The 17,035-nt window shown below is 36.6% G+C and overlaps 1 protein-coding gene across 1 annotated transcript; it reads right to left on the bottom strand.

Moving 5' to 3' along the window:
• Nucleotides 1–1,111: 1,111 nt before the first annotated feature.
• Nucleotides 1,112–9,484, bottom strand: LOC124175219 (Golgi apparatus protein 1). Its single transcript, XM_046555240.1, has 13 exons — nt 8,987–9,484; nt 6,969–7,934; nt 6,599–6,700; nt 6,209–6,493; nt 5,890–6,059; nt 5,685–5,802; nt 5,290–5,486; nt 4,872–5,091; nt 4,287–4,613; nt 3,950–4,129; nt 3,600–3,828; nt 3,055–3,161; nt 1,112–2,915 (listed from the first exon to the last, which is right to left on the bottom strand). Exons 1-13 carry the CDS (start codon nt 9,311–9,313, stop codon nt 2,748–2,750), a joined length of 3,396 nt encoding a protein of 1,131 aa, XP_046411196.1. The 5' UTR covers nt 9,314–9,484; the 3' UTR covers nt 1,112–2,747.
• Nucleotides 9,485–17,035: the final 7,551 nt, after the last annotated feature.

Genomic DNA, 17,035 nt, shown 5'->3' with positions numbered 1-17,035 from the left:
GGTCCAACGCATATAACCTGTCCCTCTCGCTCTACACATGATAGGCTGATATGTTTCCGCTCAGCCAATCAAATGCAGAGTGAAAGAAATGGAGAAACTCGAATATTTCTCTCTCTCTCTCTCCTGTCTTCACTTCGCCTGCATCTATCGCGTGGTCTATGAGATGGGTAACTACCTCCAATAGTATATGCTCTAAGTTCAGGACCGAAGTGTCATTGGTAGCAGGGATATGCCCAGGATCGACTAATCAATGATCGTGCAATGTGATTCGTAGCAAGATGCATTTATACACCCTCCGCTCTGCCGGTTCCGTACTTTAGAACACGAGTGCCCCTCTTATTTTGGGAAATGATTCATGACCACAACGCTGCTCGACTAGCAGCCCTCTGTCGGGCAGTGTTTTGTTACCGCTGTCAACGTATTTTCACGGGCAGTTTTTAGGTGTCGCGTTGCTTGCCGCCGCGGTCAATTGCTACTCCTGAGTGCTGCTCCTTGAAAATCTAGCATCAGGAGGGAGAATGAGCTGTATTAATATTTATTCATATAAGTAAACAAAATAAAAAATTACTTGGCATGTATTATTAATATATCTATAAATTCAATCATTTATATTTTACTCGATGTTTTTAAATTTTATTCAAATATACTATGATTTCACCGCCCTGGTATCATAATCCCATTCTCAAGCGGTCCCAACACTGGACCGTGGTTATTACGTCGCTGATGCTTATGTAGCACCTTATTCGCGGCGAAGTTTAGTATAACTTAAATCTTAATCTTGAGTAAAGATCTTAAGCGTATGCTCACGGATCTTAATGCTCACACCGCTGTTGTTTTGGGATTGCGTGTAACTGTCCCGTAGATACATAAATTGCCTACAGTTACCAGCTATTGTTTACCATGGTGTCTCATAGACAATAGTCTGTAATTATAATATCAATAATAATCTGGAACGAAGACTATATATTGTCGAAACCATTGAAACAAACGCCCAATGCCGAGAGTAACGATAATAATGTTCTTAGTATAATATTGAGATTTCACAACAATGACCAATAATCCTTTGTAATTTTCATTGTCACCGTGAATCTAAGGCAAACAGACCATAACGCATTCATCAAATGGTTTATTCTTTAATCATTATAGTAGAAATTTATACAATGTTTAATACTAATATAACGTAAATTACAATATTATAATCTATACAACTCACCAACGGGCAAGAGTTGTTGCGCCGTACATTTGATTGGTCAGCCTATCTATTACTTCGTCGTGCTAATCTTTCGATACTAGCACAAAGTAACCATTTATATCACACAGTAGTTTCGAATGTTCATGTATATATATATATATATATCCCCCCCCCCCCCGACTCAGCTCATAGTCCAACATTATGCCATACCAATTATTAGTACAATTATTTCAAATCAATCGTGCCCTGATGTTTGTAATTGTATGCGAATAGATATCTGTATAAAAGTAATTACTAAATGTTTACTATATATGTTAACGCTTAATAAAAAAAAAATTTCACTTCATTACGAAGCCGTGCATTAGTACTGGGTTTATGTTTATTTTTGGAGATTATAAAGCCTTTATTCGCCAGATTTCTGGAAACTTTCCAGGTATGTTAGTAGCCTCAGCTATACACTATACAGTGAAACTTCTCTTAATGGACACCTCCCAGCGACAGATTCCTCTTTATAACGGACAGTCTAAAAATCTCCAGAAGCATAATTTACATGTTAATATTCTTCTGAATAGCAGACACTCCTTAATAACGGACACTATTTTTAGTACCGAAGATATCGACTATTTGGAAGTTTCACTGTATTGAATTTTCAATAAGCGGCTTGTGAATAAACAATAAAAATGTTCAACACGGACAGTTGCACTTGCAACTTCAAATTTCTTTCTTTTTTTTTTCAACTCTTGAATGAATGTGTTTTTTTATTATACTGTTTGCAGTTTTTCTATTCAGTCTAGTCGCAATGTTAAATTGAAAAAAAAAAAGAATTTAGTCGCAGTCCTTTGAAATGGTTCTTCGGTAACCTGAAATTAGCATTACCATAACGAAAACATTGGTTTCAACTCTTGATACACTTTAATAATTAGTAGCAAATTCAATTATGTTATATGCAAATTCATTTTCTGATACATCACTTTCTGTAACATACAGTGTAACTAGACCGAATAGACGACCTGTACTTCCGTTTGAAAAAAAAATTGCTCACATTCGATAGGGTGATGTATACTGCAGATATACATAGTTAAAATTAATGCTTTTTGGTAGCCAACTTGATGATAATATGAGAGCTATTCGAGAAAGTTAAATTTTGCATAGGTTAGTATAATGGCTTGCTGCAAAATAGTGACATCAAAGCTCTATGGGAAGCTCAAATTTTAAAATACGCGAGATTCTTCCATGCATTATGAATGACTATTGTTTCACGCTCGAAATGTAATAATTAAAAATTATACTTTTTACCGACGAAATTAGTTTTTTTTTCTTCCTTTTTTCACTCTTTACAGTTTTTTCTAAGAATATAAAATCATCTTATAAAATGCAACGTTACAAACAATTGAATAAGACTATTTGCGAATTGAAACTTCTTTCGTTGATAAACCATTATTTTATAGATCTGTTAAAATAAAATTCCGACGTCATCTTAAAGCGACGAATGCTTTCAGCTATGACAGTTATTAGCTAGTCAATTTCGCAGAAGTTACCTTATTTGTCGAGTAGATTATTTATTTTTCATTACCATTGTTCTCCTTGTCACCTTCCCACAGAACATACCAGTGATAAAAGCAACTCCAATAACCGTTGACGCAACAATCAAAAAATATCTTTTCGCTGGGGATTTTTTTATTACAGTTGAGTAAAGTTCTTCTATGTTCTTCGGTGCTGTAAGCTTTAAACATAATTTTTTTTCTAAAATACCAATCAATCTTGCGTGATTGTATTATCACAATAACTGCGAGAAAAAGTTGCAAAGACGCTTGTAGGAAAGAGAAAAAAATGTATTTTACCAAATTAATCAATAGCCTTACCTCAGCGGCATTTCTAAACATTTCTATTCTGGTAGACAGCATTTTAAAGCAGTCTGGCTGAAGCGATATTTTTTCATCATTGAGGACATTTTGCAAACACAAGATATCTGGAAATTTCAATAAAAATATTCTTAATATGAAGTGGGATCTACTAGAAGATGATTCGTTTGTGTTCAAAACAAATGTACAGTAGTTATTTAAAGCACCGGAGGTTTACTGGAGTCAAAACATTGAGAGAGCATAAAGTACATTTATACAGGTGTTTCTAATTTTATATGATTTCAGCAATTCATATTTTAATATAGTATTTTGAGATACCCAAGTAAAATTAATTTCATTGAACAACAAATTTGTCTTTTTAAGCTAAAGTATGTCGATTATGACCGTTCGGTTCTCAAATGATTCATTCTAACTTTTACTGATGTGTGCGTGCCATGTTATTTCATTACACATGCAAACACAATGTTATAGCCATCAAGGCAGCAACTTGCTGGTCTGTGATAATAGCAAGGTATCACTATATTCAAATGTTTATCAAAACTTACGCCTGCCAGCTCCTTGAGGTATGTCGCTGCAGAATTTACTGACATCTATAGAGCATGCTTTTTGTAAAAGTGGATCTACATTTATATCAGCTTTTGCTTGTTCGATGAGGTACGCAACTTCCATCCTGCACTCTTCGTGCATCTGGGTGTCTCCAGAGTTGAATTTATTTTTTAAACACTCTTCGACTGCACCTGGTGTATTTTCTTCTTCGCCACAAATCGATTGAATCTAAAATTAAAAGTACTTACATAAGTAATATCGGATCTGAAGTTTATGTTACATAAATTATGACTACTGGAAAAAAACTTCACAAATAAGTTAACTAGTATGATTTATAACAATTATGTACCTCTTGAGCACACATTGTTGCAAGTAAAGGATTGAGGTGATAGTTGAGTGCAGCTTCTCTCAAAATGTTTGCCATTTCTTCTTCACACTTATCTGTGAGCTTATCGTCTCGGAATTTGTTTTTCAAACATTGTATTACTTTTCCTTGTAATTCTTTGTCTGCGGAATTGGCTTTCAACACCTTACACATAATAATTCAATATTAAAATCAAACTTCTGTCAATTTTAGCACAAATTGAATGATGGGTGAATGCTCTGGCCCACGATATTCTTTGAACGGTATCTTGAAATTCTTGAAATTCTTGAAATAACTGCAATAGTGTGACTATTTTACTTACGTTTTTGCAATGTTTGTCAATATCCGAAGAACATGCTGATTGCAACTTCGGATTAAACCTATAATCTGTATTCTGTTCAATCATTCGTTGAATGACAATATCCTTGCAACCATCATCGAAAGTTCGCTCATCTTTGAACTTTTTCAAGCAAGTTAAAGCCTGAGACTGACTTTCTTCGTGGCAATACTGCCGCAACATGGCATGGCATTTATTCAAAAGAGCAAAATCGCTTGAACTATCTCGCAGTTCTTGCTTCCTGACATTGAACAACTTTTTGTGACAATCGTCGGATAAAAACTGTTTATTTGAAGCCAGGCATTCTAAAATCTTGAACAATGGTAATATTAGGTTTATTTGAATGTATGCAAACTAGTAAGAATAGGAAGAGAAACTTAACTAAGTAGTTAAACCCTTCTCTTCTCAAGACGACGCACATCAAAAATAAATGCTCAACAAAATCTACAAGAATGTGGCGCAACTTAACTTTGATATAAACATTCAGTCAAACAATATTCTATGGAGAAAATTGAGGTCAAGTTATCTGATAAGCATCGAATCGTTATCTTTATAGTATGCAGTTATTACTTGCGAATTTCCTGGTGTCTTATCTGAGCACAATTTTTGGATGTCTGCGGAGCATGCCTTTTGCAAAACAGGGTCAAAATTGATGTTTTCTCTTTGTTGATATAATTGGGCTCTTAGTTGCTGTCGACATTCCTTAGGAATTCGATGTGATTTTTCTTGTATTATATCTTCTTGGACCATAGTGCTTAAGCATTGGATAACTTGAGCCTTAATTTTAGATCTAAGAACAATCGAATAATATACTGATATTAACTATATGGCTGTATGATGAATCGAACGTAACTTGATTTACCAAATTTTTGCACAATGTGTAAGGTACCACAGATCTGTTGAACTCAGTTTCAGATTGGATAAAGTTAAAACTTGTTAGTTTACGTTCCTAAAGCAAGTAAGAATGGCAATAATTGAATATACTTACGTTGGGCACCACCGTACAACATGTGGACGACAAGCTTCTTTGAACTTGTAAGTAAACCGATAGTTCTTCAAAGATAACAACTGAAAGTGTTCCACTGCAGCTCGACATTTATAATCTTTTCTCAAGTCTGGATCATTTTTGTGCTCAATCAGACATTCCATTAAATCACCTTCGTCTCGCCCAGCTCTTAGTTCCACCTAATATTAACACAAAACAAAGCATACTTCACCATTTGTACCAAAGTATGAATAACATTATACTTGGTGGAAAAATTGGAACAGTCGAGGAAATAGTAAAATTTTAGCTGTTAGTAGAAGAGTGGAAAAATGATCAAAACGAGAAATTTTTACAAAATATGGAGGATACAGATGAAAGAATAAAACACAACTTGATACCTCGCAATGCTTTTCCATAATATGTTCACATGCCGATGATATGACTGGGTTGAGTTCAACGTGTTCAGCTTGTTCCTCAGTCAGATTACCAACAGCTGATTTGCACTTCTGTTCTAAACTGAAGTATAAAAGAGAGGAATAAAAGCGACAATGAGAATAAGGAATTACCAATTCTAAAGACATTTTAAATAATTGAGTTAAATACCTGTCCAAATTATCTTGGAGACACTCAACTTCTTTCCCTTTTTCTGTTTTGTCATAGCAATACAATGACAGGTCGTTTAGACAAGCTTCTTCTACCTCAGGCTGTAAGTCTACAGTCAAGGCCCTCTGTCGCATTACTCTTTTGATTTCATCCAAACAAGCACGCTTGAGCTATAAATTATCGTAAATTATATATACTTAATTGACATGTGCATAGTAAAATTCATCATGCTATATAATTTTCCATGTCTAATAAGTACTTCGTTACCAGCAATGATTGCTCGATTCATTATGTGGAAGATAAATAATGTGCTACTAACAGTCATATTGGTTTGAGGATGATCAGCGTATCTGTACAAGCATGGCAGCACATAAGCGCCTCTTTCACGATCTGTTTGAGTGCCATCAGCAGTCCAAGATTTTTTTGCATTACAGAAGTGATTGGCATCTGCTCTGCAAGCCCTATATAACTGTGGATCAAGCTTAAAATCTCTGGCCACAAAGTACTGTATTTGTACCAATGCTGCTTCACATTCTACAGTCATAATGGTCGTGCCAAGTTTGTCCATCAGACAAGATATTACTCGGGAATCACCAGCACGAACCTAAGTTTAGCGCAATAAAGTATGTAAGAAAACATTTAGGAACTGCAATAGATCACCAGGACTACCGGGATATTCATGACTATATACTAAATCTGAGTAACTTACATCTCTACATGCTACATCAACAACCGATCGGCAAGCGTCATGTAGTACTGGGTCTAGACGCCAATCTTCACCTGCATCGACTTCTTTGATTAATCCTTCCAGCTGTAATACAGGTCATTCAGACATCAATCACAATCATTTTGATTGTGTTTCAACAATGAAAAAAGAATAAATTTCATGCTCAAAGTGTTATAGAATAGCACCGGATACTAAAAAATTTTAAACAACTACAGTATCAAATCTAACAGGTATGACCAACAGATAATGAATTGCTGATCATATATGTGAACTGAAGTAACACAATGTAGGAGTTTCACTCGTTATTTGATCTTGATTTAATTATTTCATTAACTTTATTTATAATACTAACCGCTCTTTGGCAGTTGGGTGTTACTCGCAATTTTTTTTTCCTGGACCTTGTATGTTCCATCAAGCAATGTATGGTTTTACCACCAACCTCGAGTCCGTTGCAGAAATTCTGTATATCATTTCCACAATCGCTGACTATTTCTGGAGACAATCTATAATCTTCCATAAGAATCTTTCTGTGATCAAACATCTCCGATTGACAATCAGCTGATATTTTACTCGTATTTCTCACAGCTGCTTCCAAGCACAACAAGATTTGAGATAATCTGATGTCTTTATCTTCTGACACTGATCGGCGACAATGGTAAGTCTTAATATCTTCTTTGCATGCTCTGACTAAGCCCTTGCTTACTTTATAATCCGATGCTATCAATTTTTCACGTCTAGTCAACTGATCCTGGCATTGTTTTGTCATAGCTCTATCAGTTTTGAACTGCATGAGGCATTTGTATACGTGGCCACTCCCTGGCCTAATATGAGGACAGAAATTGATGTGATCTTGTGTACAAGCCATGTACAGTTGGCGATCAAGCTTAACGTTGTCGCCCTGGACCTCCGAAACGTGTAAAATTCGTTTTTTGCATAGCGGCCCTAATTTATCTAAATACTGCTGTAGACAGGCTAGCGTTTGCCCTTGATAAGGCTGTATTCTACCACAGTGAAACTCGTGTATTTCAGCTGAGCAATCCTTCTCAACATGGGTTACGATTTTGTAATCACTGAAAGCGACCCACTCGAGACGTTGAACATATTCCTGACATAGTGGCTTCACAATTTCATCTCGCTTATCAACAATACAAGCCAAATATGTTCCTACTTGTGATGTAACTTGACAACCAAACCGATCTAAGTCCTGCCCGCAGACTTCAGTTACTGAATTTTTTACATGTTTGTCATCTATTAAAATCTGTATGTGCTTCCAGATTGCATGCTGACATTTTTCGTTCAGGCTTGTTATTTCATTTGCCTGTAATAATACAATGATTGATTGACCTAATATGAACAAACAATGAGTAAACTGCATATATTAAGTAATGAAAAATATAAAGAAAAGATTATCACATCGGTGTAGTTATTATCTAACAGAGATATATCTACAGATGCCGTGAATAACACAGTAAATAACTTGATGAAAATTGTTTCCCAAACTCAGAACGGTACAATAAAAAAATTTTTAATTTGAAAACGAAATTTAAAAACATTGAACAAATTAGCTAATCTGTAACCAATCTATACTGCAGCACCGTTCTTATCTGAAAAATTGTTGAATTGCAAATAATATTGATTTATAGAGCCATTTTGTATTGCTGTGAATGTACAACTTTTCTAATATAATTTTGTAATGAAATTCATAGGTTACAGCTTGTTACAATATGCATCCAACTTCTAGAGATGGAAAGATAAATATCGCATTTTAAGTGATTATTATTATTAAGACTAGAGATTCAATGGAAGGAAATACCGATGCCTAAAATGATTATTCTATTTACACATCAGTAGATTTTATCTGTACCAGATTAGCTTTATTTATAGCTAAATAAACTACATGTATGTAACCTACTGATTCTGATAATATATTTGATCAATTTGTAATAGCAGATGTGGAAACTTGGTCATGACCCCACTGATGTTGTCATCACAACTTATACATGTCTACGCAACCGTAATTATTTCTTGTACCAAATTAAAACACAATGATTTGATAGTTTCTACAATCTTGGCAGGAGTGTGTATCCAATAATGTAATCAAAAAATATAGCTTCATAGTTGGATAAATAAAAACTAGAGATCACGAATCATTGCCTAAGATTCAATTTTTTTTTAGGGCACTAATCTTTATTAGACATTTGAATGCTATAAAATATTCAATCGATTGTGCAACAAGTGAGTAATAATGTTTAAATGTAATGTTGAGGAATGAATGTACTTTTTAGTGATACAAACACAGTGTCAATAATCGGTTTGTACAAATGTAATACGATTGAAGCGCTTCAGAACCTAAAAAAAAATGGTCTTTACCTTAAATGTTTGAACACATTCGAGTACAAACAAATCATCATCATTTGTGACCATTTTACCGCAAAGGCGGTGTAAATCTTGCTTGCAATCTGGTTCATCAATTAGTTTTATCCCCACTTCGTCGAAAGGTTTTTCGATTGTTCTCTTTACTCTGTTATTATTCAAGGTGGATTCCTCGGGATGTATTCTTTCGACAAAATACCACCGGAGCTGTGGCTCAGTCTTGACTTCGGTGTGTGACACATCGTTCGCATACGCACCAATCGCCGCAGTGACGCTTAAGGTTATAAACCGAATGAAAAATATACGGATGACTTTGTTCGTCATTGTGCTGTTCTTGAAGGCTCTTATTAATCACGCTGAACGGTTTTCCTTTGGTAAATTCATCGAAAATTGTCACTGATATTTTCACCTCAATACCTAACAATCACGACGCATGACACCGCGATCCGCCTCTACGGCTCTACGTACGGCTGACTCCATCCCACGCAGTCCTGGGAATATCAGTACTGTGAAGACTGGTAAAGACGCTGCGTTTTGAGCCGTTCTGTTGTTGTCGTTCACCGCAACGCAACGCTAGCAGTACTTTGCCCGCATGTCCACAGTCATAGAGCATATACAGTATCTATAACGTTGATTGAGGATATATATTTAGCAGTATCACGTATTATCCACCAAACAACTGACCACGTCGTCGAAAAAAGTTCTTCATAACCAACAACTATCGCGTGCAAAACGTTGGTAACATACCGTCGTCATAGTGAAATTGAAAAGTTGAGAAAATCCCGTTCAATAAACATCCGTAGGTGGTCGGAGAATTCATACTTCGCTTGACGTCGCATGTTACGACAATGCTTTGAACATTTAATCGCGTTGCGCGTAGCTTACGTGGTGTTTCCACCTGGCCGTTGAGAACATAGAGATATAAAATACAGAGCCTAAGCAACGGTGTTAGCGTCCCGTGAACGCATTCGAATCGGATCCACGATCGGATCTCTGAAAAACAGAAGATAATAATTCTCCCACCCTCTCTGTCGCTCTACCCATGGAATGGGGGTCACGAGAGGGGGAGAATAACTAGGCTGGCACGTGCAGCTCCATAGGAAGAGCGACAGAGAGGGTGGGGGAATTATTATCTTCCGCCCTTCAGAGAACTCATTTAAATCTCTTCTGAGCGTCGGGCGGCATCAGTCGATTCTGAGCAATTGGAGCGATATCACGTGATCTCGGTATCTGTTCCGCTTTCAGACCGCGTTGGTCAGGTTGTGCCACGTTGTTCGATCAGTGTGTTTCCAGCGTACACATCTGTGAATAATACACGAGGAGCAGCGTGTAGCCTGAAGAAAAACCGAGTTACTGAAATAAAAACATCCTGCTAACGTTGAAGGTGAATTTCGTGTCCTGAGTTTTCATTGTTTTGTGTAATTTCAGATTTCGGCGATGTATATATATGCCTCTGTGCGTCGAGTGGCAATCTTATTATTTTTTTGGCCGATTTTCGGTAAATGCGCAGTTGCATCGTTAGCAAGTTTATTCGGTCGGTTCGAACAGACAGCTATAGCACAAAAAGTGAGTATAGAATCGAGTGTTGTTGCGGTGCGGTTTTTTGGATTGTAAGATTTTAGTGAAGATCTGAATAACGTAAAAAGTGCGTCGCTTCACTAATAAACCTGAGATGCTACAAGAACTACTACATGTAAAAGTGTGGAGCAGCTCATAGTTGAGGTAACAATACTTATTTTAATCACTGATTGGTAATTAAAGGTGGTACATTTAAAGCCGAACTTTTGTTCTAACATGCAATACATAAATATGAAACTAGACAACAGTAATAAATAATTTGGAAGCTGAAAAGTCAATTTGCTTAATTAATTAAAGTGTCGTGTTTTATTTTTCACAGATTTAAGCAGAGACTACCGAGTAACTCTTACATTTCTCGGCAACGTTGGTGAGTTTGCACGTGTTAGGTTACGGGTATTTTCCTGGGATTCCTTTGTTATGTGGCGTGGCGGTAACAATTGTTACACAAATCTTCGATTTCTTAGCTGCATGGATAGGCTCATTCACGATCGCAATGTGCTTGACTTTCAGTCGAATAATTTTTTTTTCGCAATTAATTTACTCATCTTATTTAATTACTTAAAGTAGGACATTTTTCACGTTGCTAAAAGTGGAATGAGCATCGCGACAGGTAACCATCGCTTACTCGACACTCGCGAGATCGAATTGTGTTTCGCAACTGATGCAATAATCTACGTTTGAATTTACCGATGATGTCGTTTAAGTGGTGGGTTCACCTGAGGTTTGAACATATTTATTTATTCACATTATTGTTAAATCGATAAAATTTCAAAGTCTGACATAACGTAACGTAATCAAATTGCATCTTATATTATACATCATTTTCAATCTTTTAACTGCCAACAAGTATTGATCAACTGCAGGCTTAGCTCGCTTAGAAAAATGCTAATTGACATACAGGATGTTTTTAATCAATTTTACAAAAGTTTATGTGCCGATAGTCTGCCATCATTTACTAACATAATACATACAATATTATGGTTGGCGGGATACAACCGTGATACTGTATTCTCAGTAGGCAGACTATGATACAAAAACATTTTGCTCCCAACAGGTAACCAACGAAATGTAAGTCAGTGACCACGGCGCAAATGATGAAGAATGATGTGTGTTGGAAAAAATGAAGAGTCGTTTAGATCGAATATAGGTAACCGGGTAGGTAGGTGGACGTTTGGGATCCGTCGCGGAGTTTATGCATGTGTGTGTGTCTTTTCCGTTGGGTGGTTCCGTTGGGAAACAGACAAGGGTAGGAAGGTCGCGATGTACCGTGATGTTACTAAGTTTTGTAATCCACAGCGTAGAACGATCACAGAAATTTTTTTCCCGAAAGACTCCGTATTCGAGTCTCTCGACAATTTGTAAGAATTTGAATATGAACGAGATTGAATTTCCCATTTCTTGTCATTCCGCAACCATTTTTCAACCGTTATTCAATTCAATTATTTCGTCATTACCGATCATCATGCCATTCAATTAATCTCTGTGATCGTCTGCATGGGCAAAACGTATCTCTGGCCCATCTATCGCGTTCCGTGGTACGCTAGATGGGGAGAGATGCTGAGCTCGAAGACTTCGCGTCGAAGAGGACCGCCGACCGTCACGCCACAAAATAATGCTTGCCCTCCAACCTCCCTCCCGATTTTGATTCGATTTGTAATCTGAGAACAACAATCCGCATAGCAATGTATCTAATTCAGAAAGATGCAGATGTGGATTGGGTTTCTACAGAATTTTTGGGACAAGTCCCAGATGATACAAATTTTTTTAAAGATTAATCTTTCGCGCCTTTTTGCGCGTAGATTAATCATGAGAATTGGCCGCAGCCTTTTGCGCGTAAATTAATAACGAGAATCGGACGGGTTTTTTTACGCGTCGATTTTGCAAACAGTATATAACAGAGTTACGCACGCTCGATGTGCTGATATTTCAGCTCTCCGGTCAATTTTTTTACGAATAATAAAGTTTTCAAGTTCCACGCCGCCTTTTGCGCGTGGACTTGATACCTTTCAGTTATGAGAGAAAGCGCGGCATTTGGAAACTAGTGCTCAACGCGCAGGAACAAAGTGGATAGTAATAGTGGAAAATCACCTTTTATCTGTTTCAGCTAATCGAACTCTCCGTCTATTTCAGTTAATCAAACTTTTTGTCCTTTTCAGCTAATCAAACCTTTTGTCTGTTTCAGCTAATCAAACCTTTTGTCTGTTTCAGCTAATCAAACCTTTTGTCTGTTTCAGCTAATCAAACCTTTTGTCTGTTTCAGCTAATCGAACCCTCCATCTATTTCAGCTAATCAAACCTTTTATCTGTTTCAGCTAATCGAACTCTCCGTTTATTTCAGTTAATCAAACTTTTTGTCCTTTTCAGCTAATCAAACCTTTCGTCTGTTTCAGCTAATCGAACCTTCCATCTATTTCAGCTGATCATACTTTTTGTCTGTTTCAGCTAATCGAACCCTCCATCTATTTCAGCTAATCAAACCTTTTATCTGTTTCAGCCAATCGAACTCTCCGTCTATTTCAGTTAATCAAACTTTTTGTCCTTTTCAGCTAATCAAACCTTTCGTCTGTTTCAGCTAATCGAACCCTCCATCTATTTCAGCTAATCATACTTTTTGTCTGTTTCAGCTAATCGAACCCTCCATCTATTTCAGCTAATCAAACCTTTTATCTGTTTCAGCTAATCGAACTCTCCGTCTATTTCAGTTAATCAAACTTTTTGTCCTTTTCAGCTAATCAAACCTTTCGTCTGTTTCAGCTAATCGAACCCTCCATCTATTTCAGCTGATCATACTTTTTGTCTGTTTCAGCTAATCGAACCCTCCATCTATTTCAGCTAATCAAACCTTTTATCTGTTTCAGCTAATCGAACTCTCCGTTTATTTCAGTTAATCAAACTTTTTGTCCTTTTCAGCTAATCAAACCTTTCGTCTGTTTCAGCTAATCGAACCCTCCATCTATTTCAGCTGATCATACTTTTTGTCTGTTTCAGCTAATCGAACCCTCCATCTATTTCAGCTAATCAAACCTTTTATCTGTTTCAGCCAATCGAACTCTCCGTCTATTTCAGTTAATCAAACTTTTTGTCCTTTTCAGCTAATCAAACCTTTCGTCTGTTTCAGCTAATCGAACCCTCCATCTATTTCAGCTGATCATACTTTTTGTCTGTTTCAGCTAATCGAACCCTCCATCTATTTCAGCTAATCAAACCTTTTATCTGTTTCAGCCAATCGAACTCTCCGTCTATTTCAGTTAATCAAACTTTTTGTCCTTTTCAGCTAATCAAACCTTTCGTCTGTTTCAGCTAATCGAATCCTCCATCTATTTCAGCTAATCATACTTTTTGTCTGTTTCAGCTAATCGAACCCTCCATCTATTTCAGCTAATCAAACCTTTCGTCTGTTTCAGCTAATCGAACCCTCCATCTATTTCAGCTGATCATACTTTTTGTCTGTTTCAGCTAATCGAACCCTCCATCTATTTCAGCTAATCAAACCTTTTATCTGTTTCAGCTAATCGAACTCTCCGTTTATTTCAGTTAATCAAACTTTTTGTCCTTTTCAGCTAATCAAACCTTTCGTCTGTTTCAGCTAATCGAACCCTCCATCTATTTCAGCTGATCATACTTTTTGTCTGTTTCAGCTAATCGAACCCTCCATCTATTTCAGCTAATCAAACCTTTTATCTGTTTCAGCTAATCGAACTCTCCGTCTATTTCAGTTAATCAAACTTTTTGTCCTTTTCAGCTAATCAAACCTTTCGTCTGTTTCAGCTAATCGAACCCTCCATCTATTTCAGCTAATCAAACCTTTTATCTGTTTCAGCTAATCGAACTCTCCGTCTATTTCAGTTAATCAAACTTTTTGTCCTTTTCAGCTAATCAAACCTTTCGTCTGTTTCAGCTAATCGAACCCTCCATCTATTTCAGCTAATCAAGCCTTTTATCTGTTTCAGCCAATCGAACTCTCCGTCTATTTCAGTTAATCAAACTTTTTGTCCTTTTCAGCTAATCAAACCTTTCGTCTGTTTCAGCTAATCGAACCCTCCGTCTATTTCAGCTAATCATACTTTTTGTCTGTTTCAGCTAATCGAACCCTCCATCTATTTCAGCTAATGAAAACCTTTTATCTGTTTCAGCTAATCGAATTCTCCGTCTATTTCAGTTAATCAAACTTTTTGTCCTCTTCAGCTAATCAAACCTTTTGTCTGTTTCAGCTCATCGAACCCTCCATCTATTTCAGCTAATGAAAACCTTTTATCTGTTTCAGCTAATCGAATTCTCCGTCCATTTCAGTTAATCAAACTTTTAGTCCTTTTCAGCTAATCAAACCTTTTGTCTGTTTAAGCTGATCAAACTTTTTATCTGTTTCAGCTAATCAAACCTTTTGTCTGTTTCAGCTAATTAAACTTTTCATCTGTTTCAGCCAATCAAACCTTTTGTTTGTTTCAGTTAATTAAACTTTCTGTGTCTTTTAGCTAATCAAACTTTTTGACTGTGTCAGCTAACCAAATCTTCTGTCTGTTTCAACTAATTAATTTGTCTCTGTTTTTCGTTAATTATATTTTTTACGTATCCAAGCTACGTATATTTTTGTTTCTATCGACATATGTCACTCATTATGTTTTCGTCAGTTTCAGGTAACTGAGTTATCTTGACTATACCGAAAAATTAACGTTTCATTTTTAGGCTTAGGTCAGTCATCTTTTTTTTACCGATACATAGATTTAGCGATGTAGTTCAGACTCGTCACGATCACAAAATGTGGTAAAATTTATTCAGCTGTAGATTTTTTTTAGTGGTTTTACAGTCTTTTATTGTGATCGTTTTAGTGTCAGTTTTTTCCCGAGTCGCTCATAAGCCATGTTCGGTTTGTATTTCACTGTAGAATTATACAGCTCTGTCGTATTTTGGTGATTGTGCTTATTCTACTTCGATTTGTTTCCATTTCTTCGAAGATTTCTGCATCGTCTTCTGCTAGGTAAATGCCAACGTCTTACAGCGATTCGTGTTTTCGATCTTGGTTTAGTTGTCGATTGTTTTGCGTATCCACCAGGTTTTCCATTTTAGGGATTATCTCATACCTCATAACAAAAAAAAAACAAAAAACCCGTGCGCGAAAAATTCCAAAGTCAATCGCCGTTCGTCTATAAGATAAAAACAATCACCCTTCATCCATAATCAAAACAACCATTTTTTATTCACAATTAAAACAGTAATCTTTCATCGATAATAAATAGTCAGCAGGTTATATGAACTGAAAAATTTCGAACAAACTGCGAATATACGCGAATACTAATTGAATGGGAAAAACAATTCACTATAATTAACACGTGAAAAAAAGTCATCTCAAATTTTTCTAAGAAAGTAAGATCGATCTTGCAAGTATTCTCCGTGGAGTAGGCTTACTGGGGATACCACGTAAAAAAAAACACGCTGGGTGCTCTACCGCTTGCGGTGGTGTGGAAACGAGCATAAGTGAACTTATTGTCACTGATCGAATTCATTCTTCAAATTACAATTTTCTTCTTGCGTAAATTTAACTCATTGTCAATAAAAACTAACGTCAGTTAAGAAATTGTTTTATACATCCGCTGCATCTTCTTTCGGAATAAAGATATGAGCGTTGACTGAAGGTACTCGTACATACATATTATCTTCAGCGAACGGTACGAATTAAGTATTAAACATATGAACGGAAATTGCATTCGTGTCGCCTCTACTTACTGGCCGCTTACCGGATTGAGTGCGCGTATAGGAGAGGACGCAGAGAGCGCTGGTTGACGATGAATTCATGTTTGCCATTTTCGATTACGAAAAGCCCCATAAAGCTAGCAGTTTTATGTATCTTTGGTCAACGTTTACAGCCAACCAACGCTACGTATATTGCGTACGCTGCCACGGAAACACTAATAGCGTTTTCCACTGGTTGCACTGAGTGCGCACTGGCTCGAATAGGGGGCACTCGTTCCGTGGATGCGTCGCCCGGCATCGGGGTCAACCTTCTGAGTGGAACACGTCGTAAAACGTATAAAGGCAGACTAGATCATAATTTCTCCTAAATCAGAAATAATGTGATGTTACTTGACCGACAGCGCGATTGTCAGTTTTTCAAGCAAGTGATAAAAAAGCCAATTGAACAAACGTATCGGTAATTTTTTGTTTGTAAATAAATGTCACAAATGTTAGAGACAAGCATACAATGGCAAAAAAATTGACAATTCCACTGAAAAGATAAAAATTAATAAGCAGCAAGTCAAGTTGTCCCAATCTCCTGAAATATACCTAGCAGTTAACCTCTAGAAGCTGAAAAAATGTGTATCCATACTTCGACATCGGACATGCTGTGGATTACTCCTATGAAATTTAAAATTTTGGGAATTTCTCCTCTATCGTTCGGCTCCAGTAAGCATCATCGCTGCTAGACGAAGATGAAATTAGATCTAATAAAAGAGTTGCTGTCACAGCATCTAC

Source organism: Neodiprion fabricii, chromosome 2, assembly GCF_021155785.1.
Source record: "Neodiprion fabricii isolate iyNeoFabr1 chromosome 2, iyNeoFabr1.1, whole genome shotgun sequence".
Classification (NCBI taxonomy): Eukaryota; Metazoa; Arthropoda; class Insecta; order Hymenoptera; family Diprionidae; genus Neodiprion; species Neodiprion fabricii.
This window is presented reverse-complemented; position numbering and strand designations above follow the sequence as displayed.

Excerpts from the sequence above, each read along its gene's own strand:
- LOC124175219 (XM_046555240.1), bottom strand. The coding sequence starts at position 9,313 with ATGACGAACAAAGTCATCCGTATATTTTTCATTCGGTTTATAACCTTA. Across the intron at positions 6,494-6,598 it reads TTGATGTAGCATGTAGAGAT|GTTCGTGCTGGTGATTCCCG; the intron begins GTAAGTTACTCA and ends CGCTAAACTTAG. Across the intron at positions 5,092-5,289 it reads GTTGTACGGTGGTGCCCAAC|ATCTAAAATTAAGGCTCAAG; the intron begins GTAAGTATATTC and ends GATTGTTCTTAG.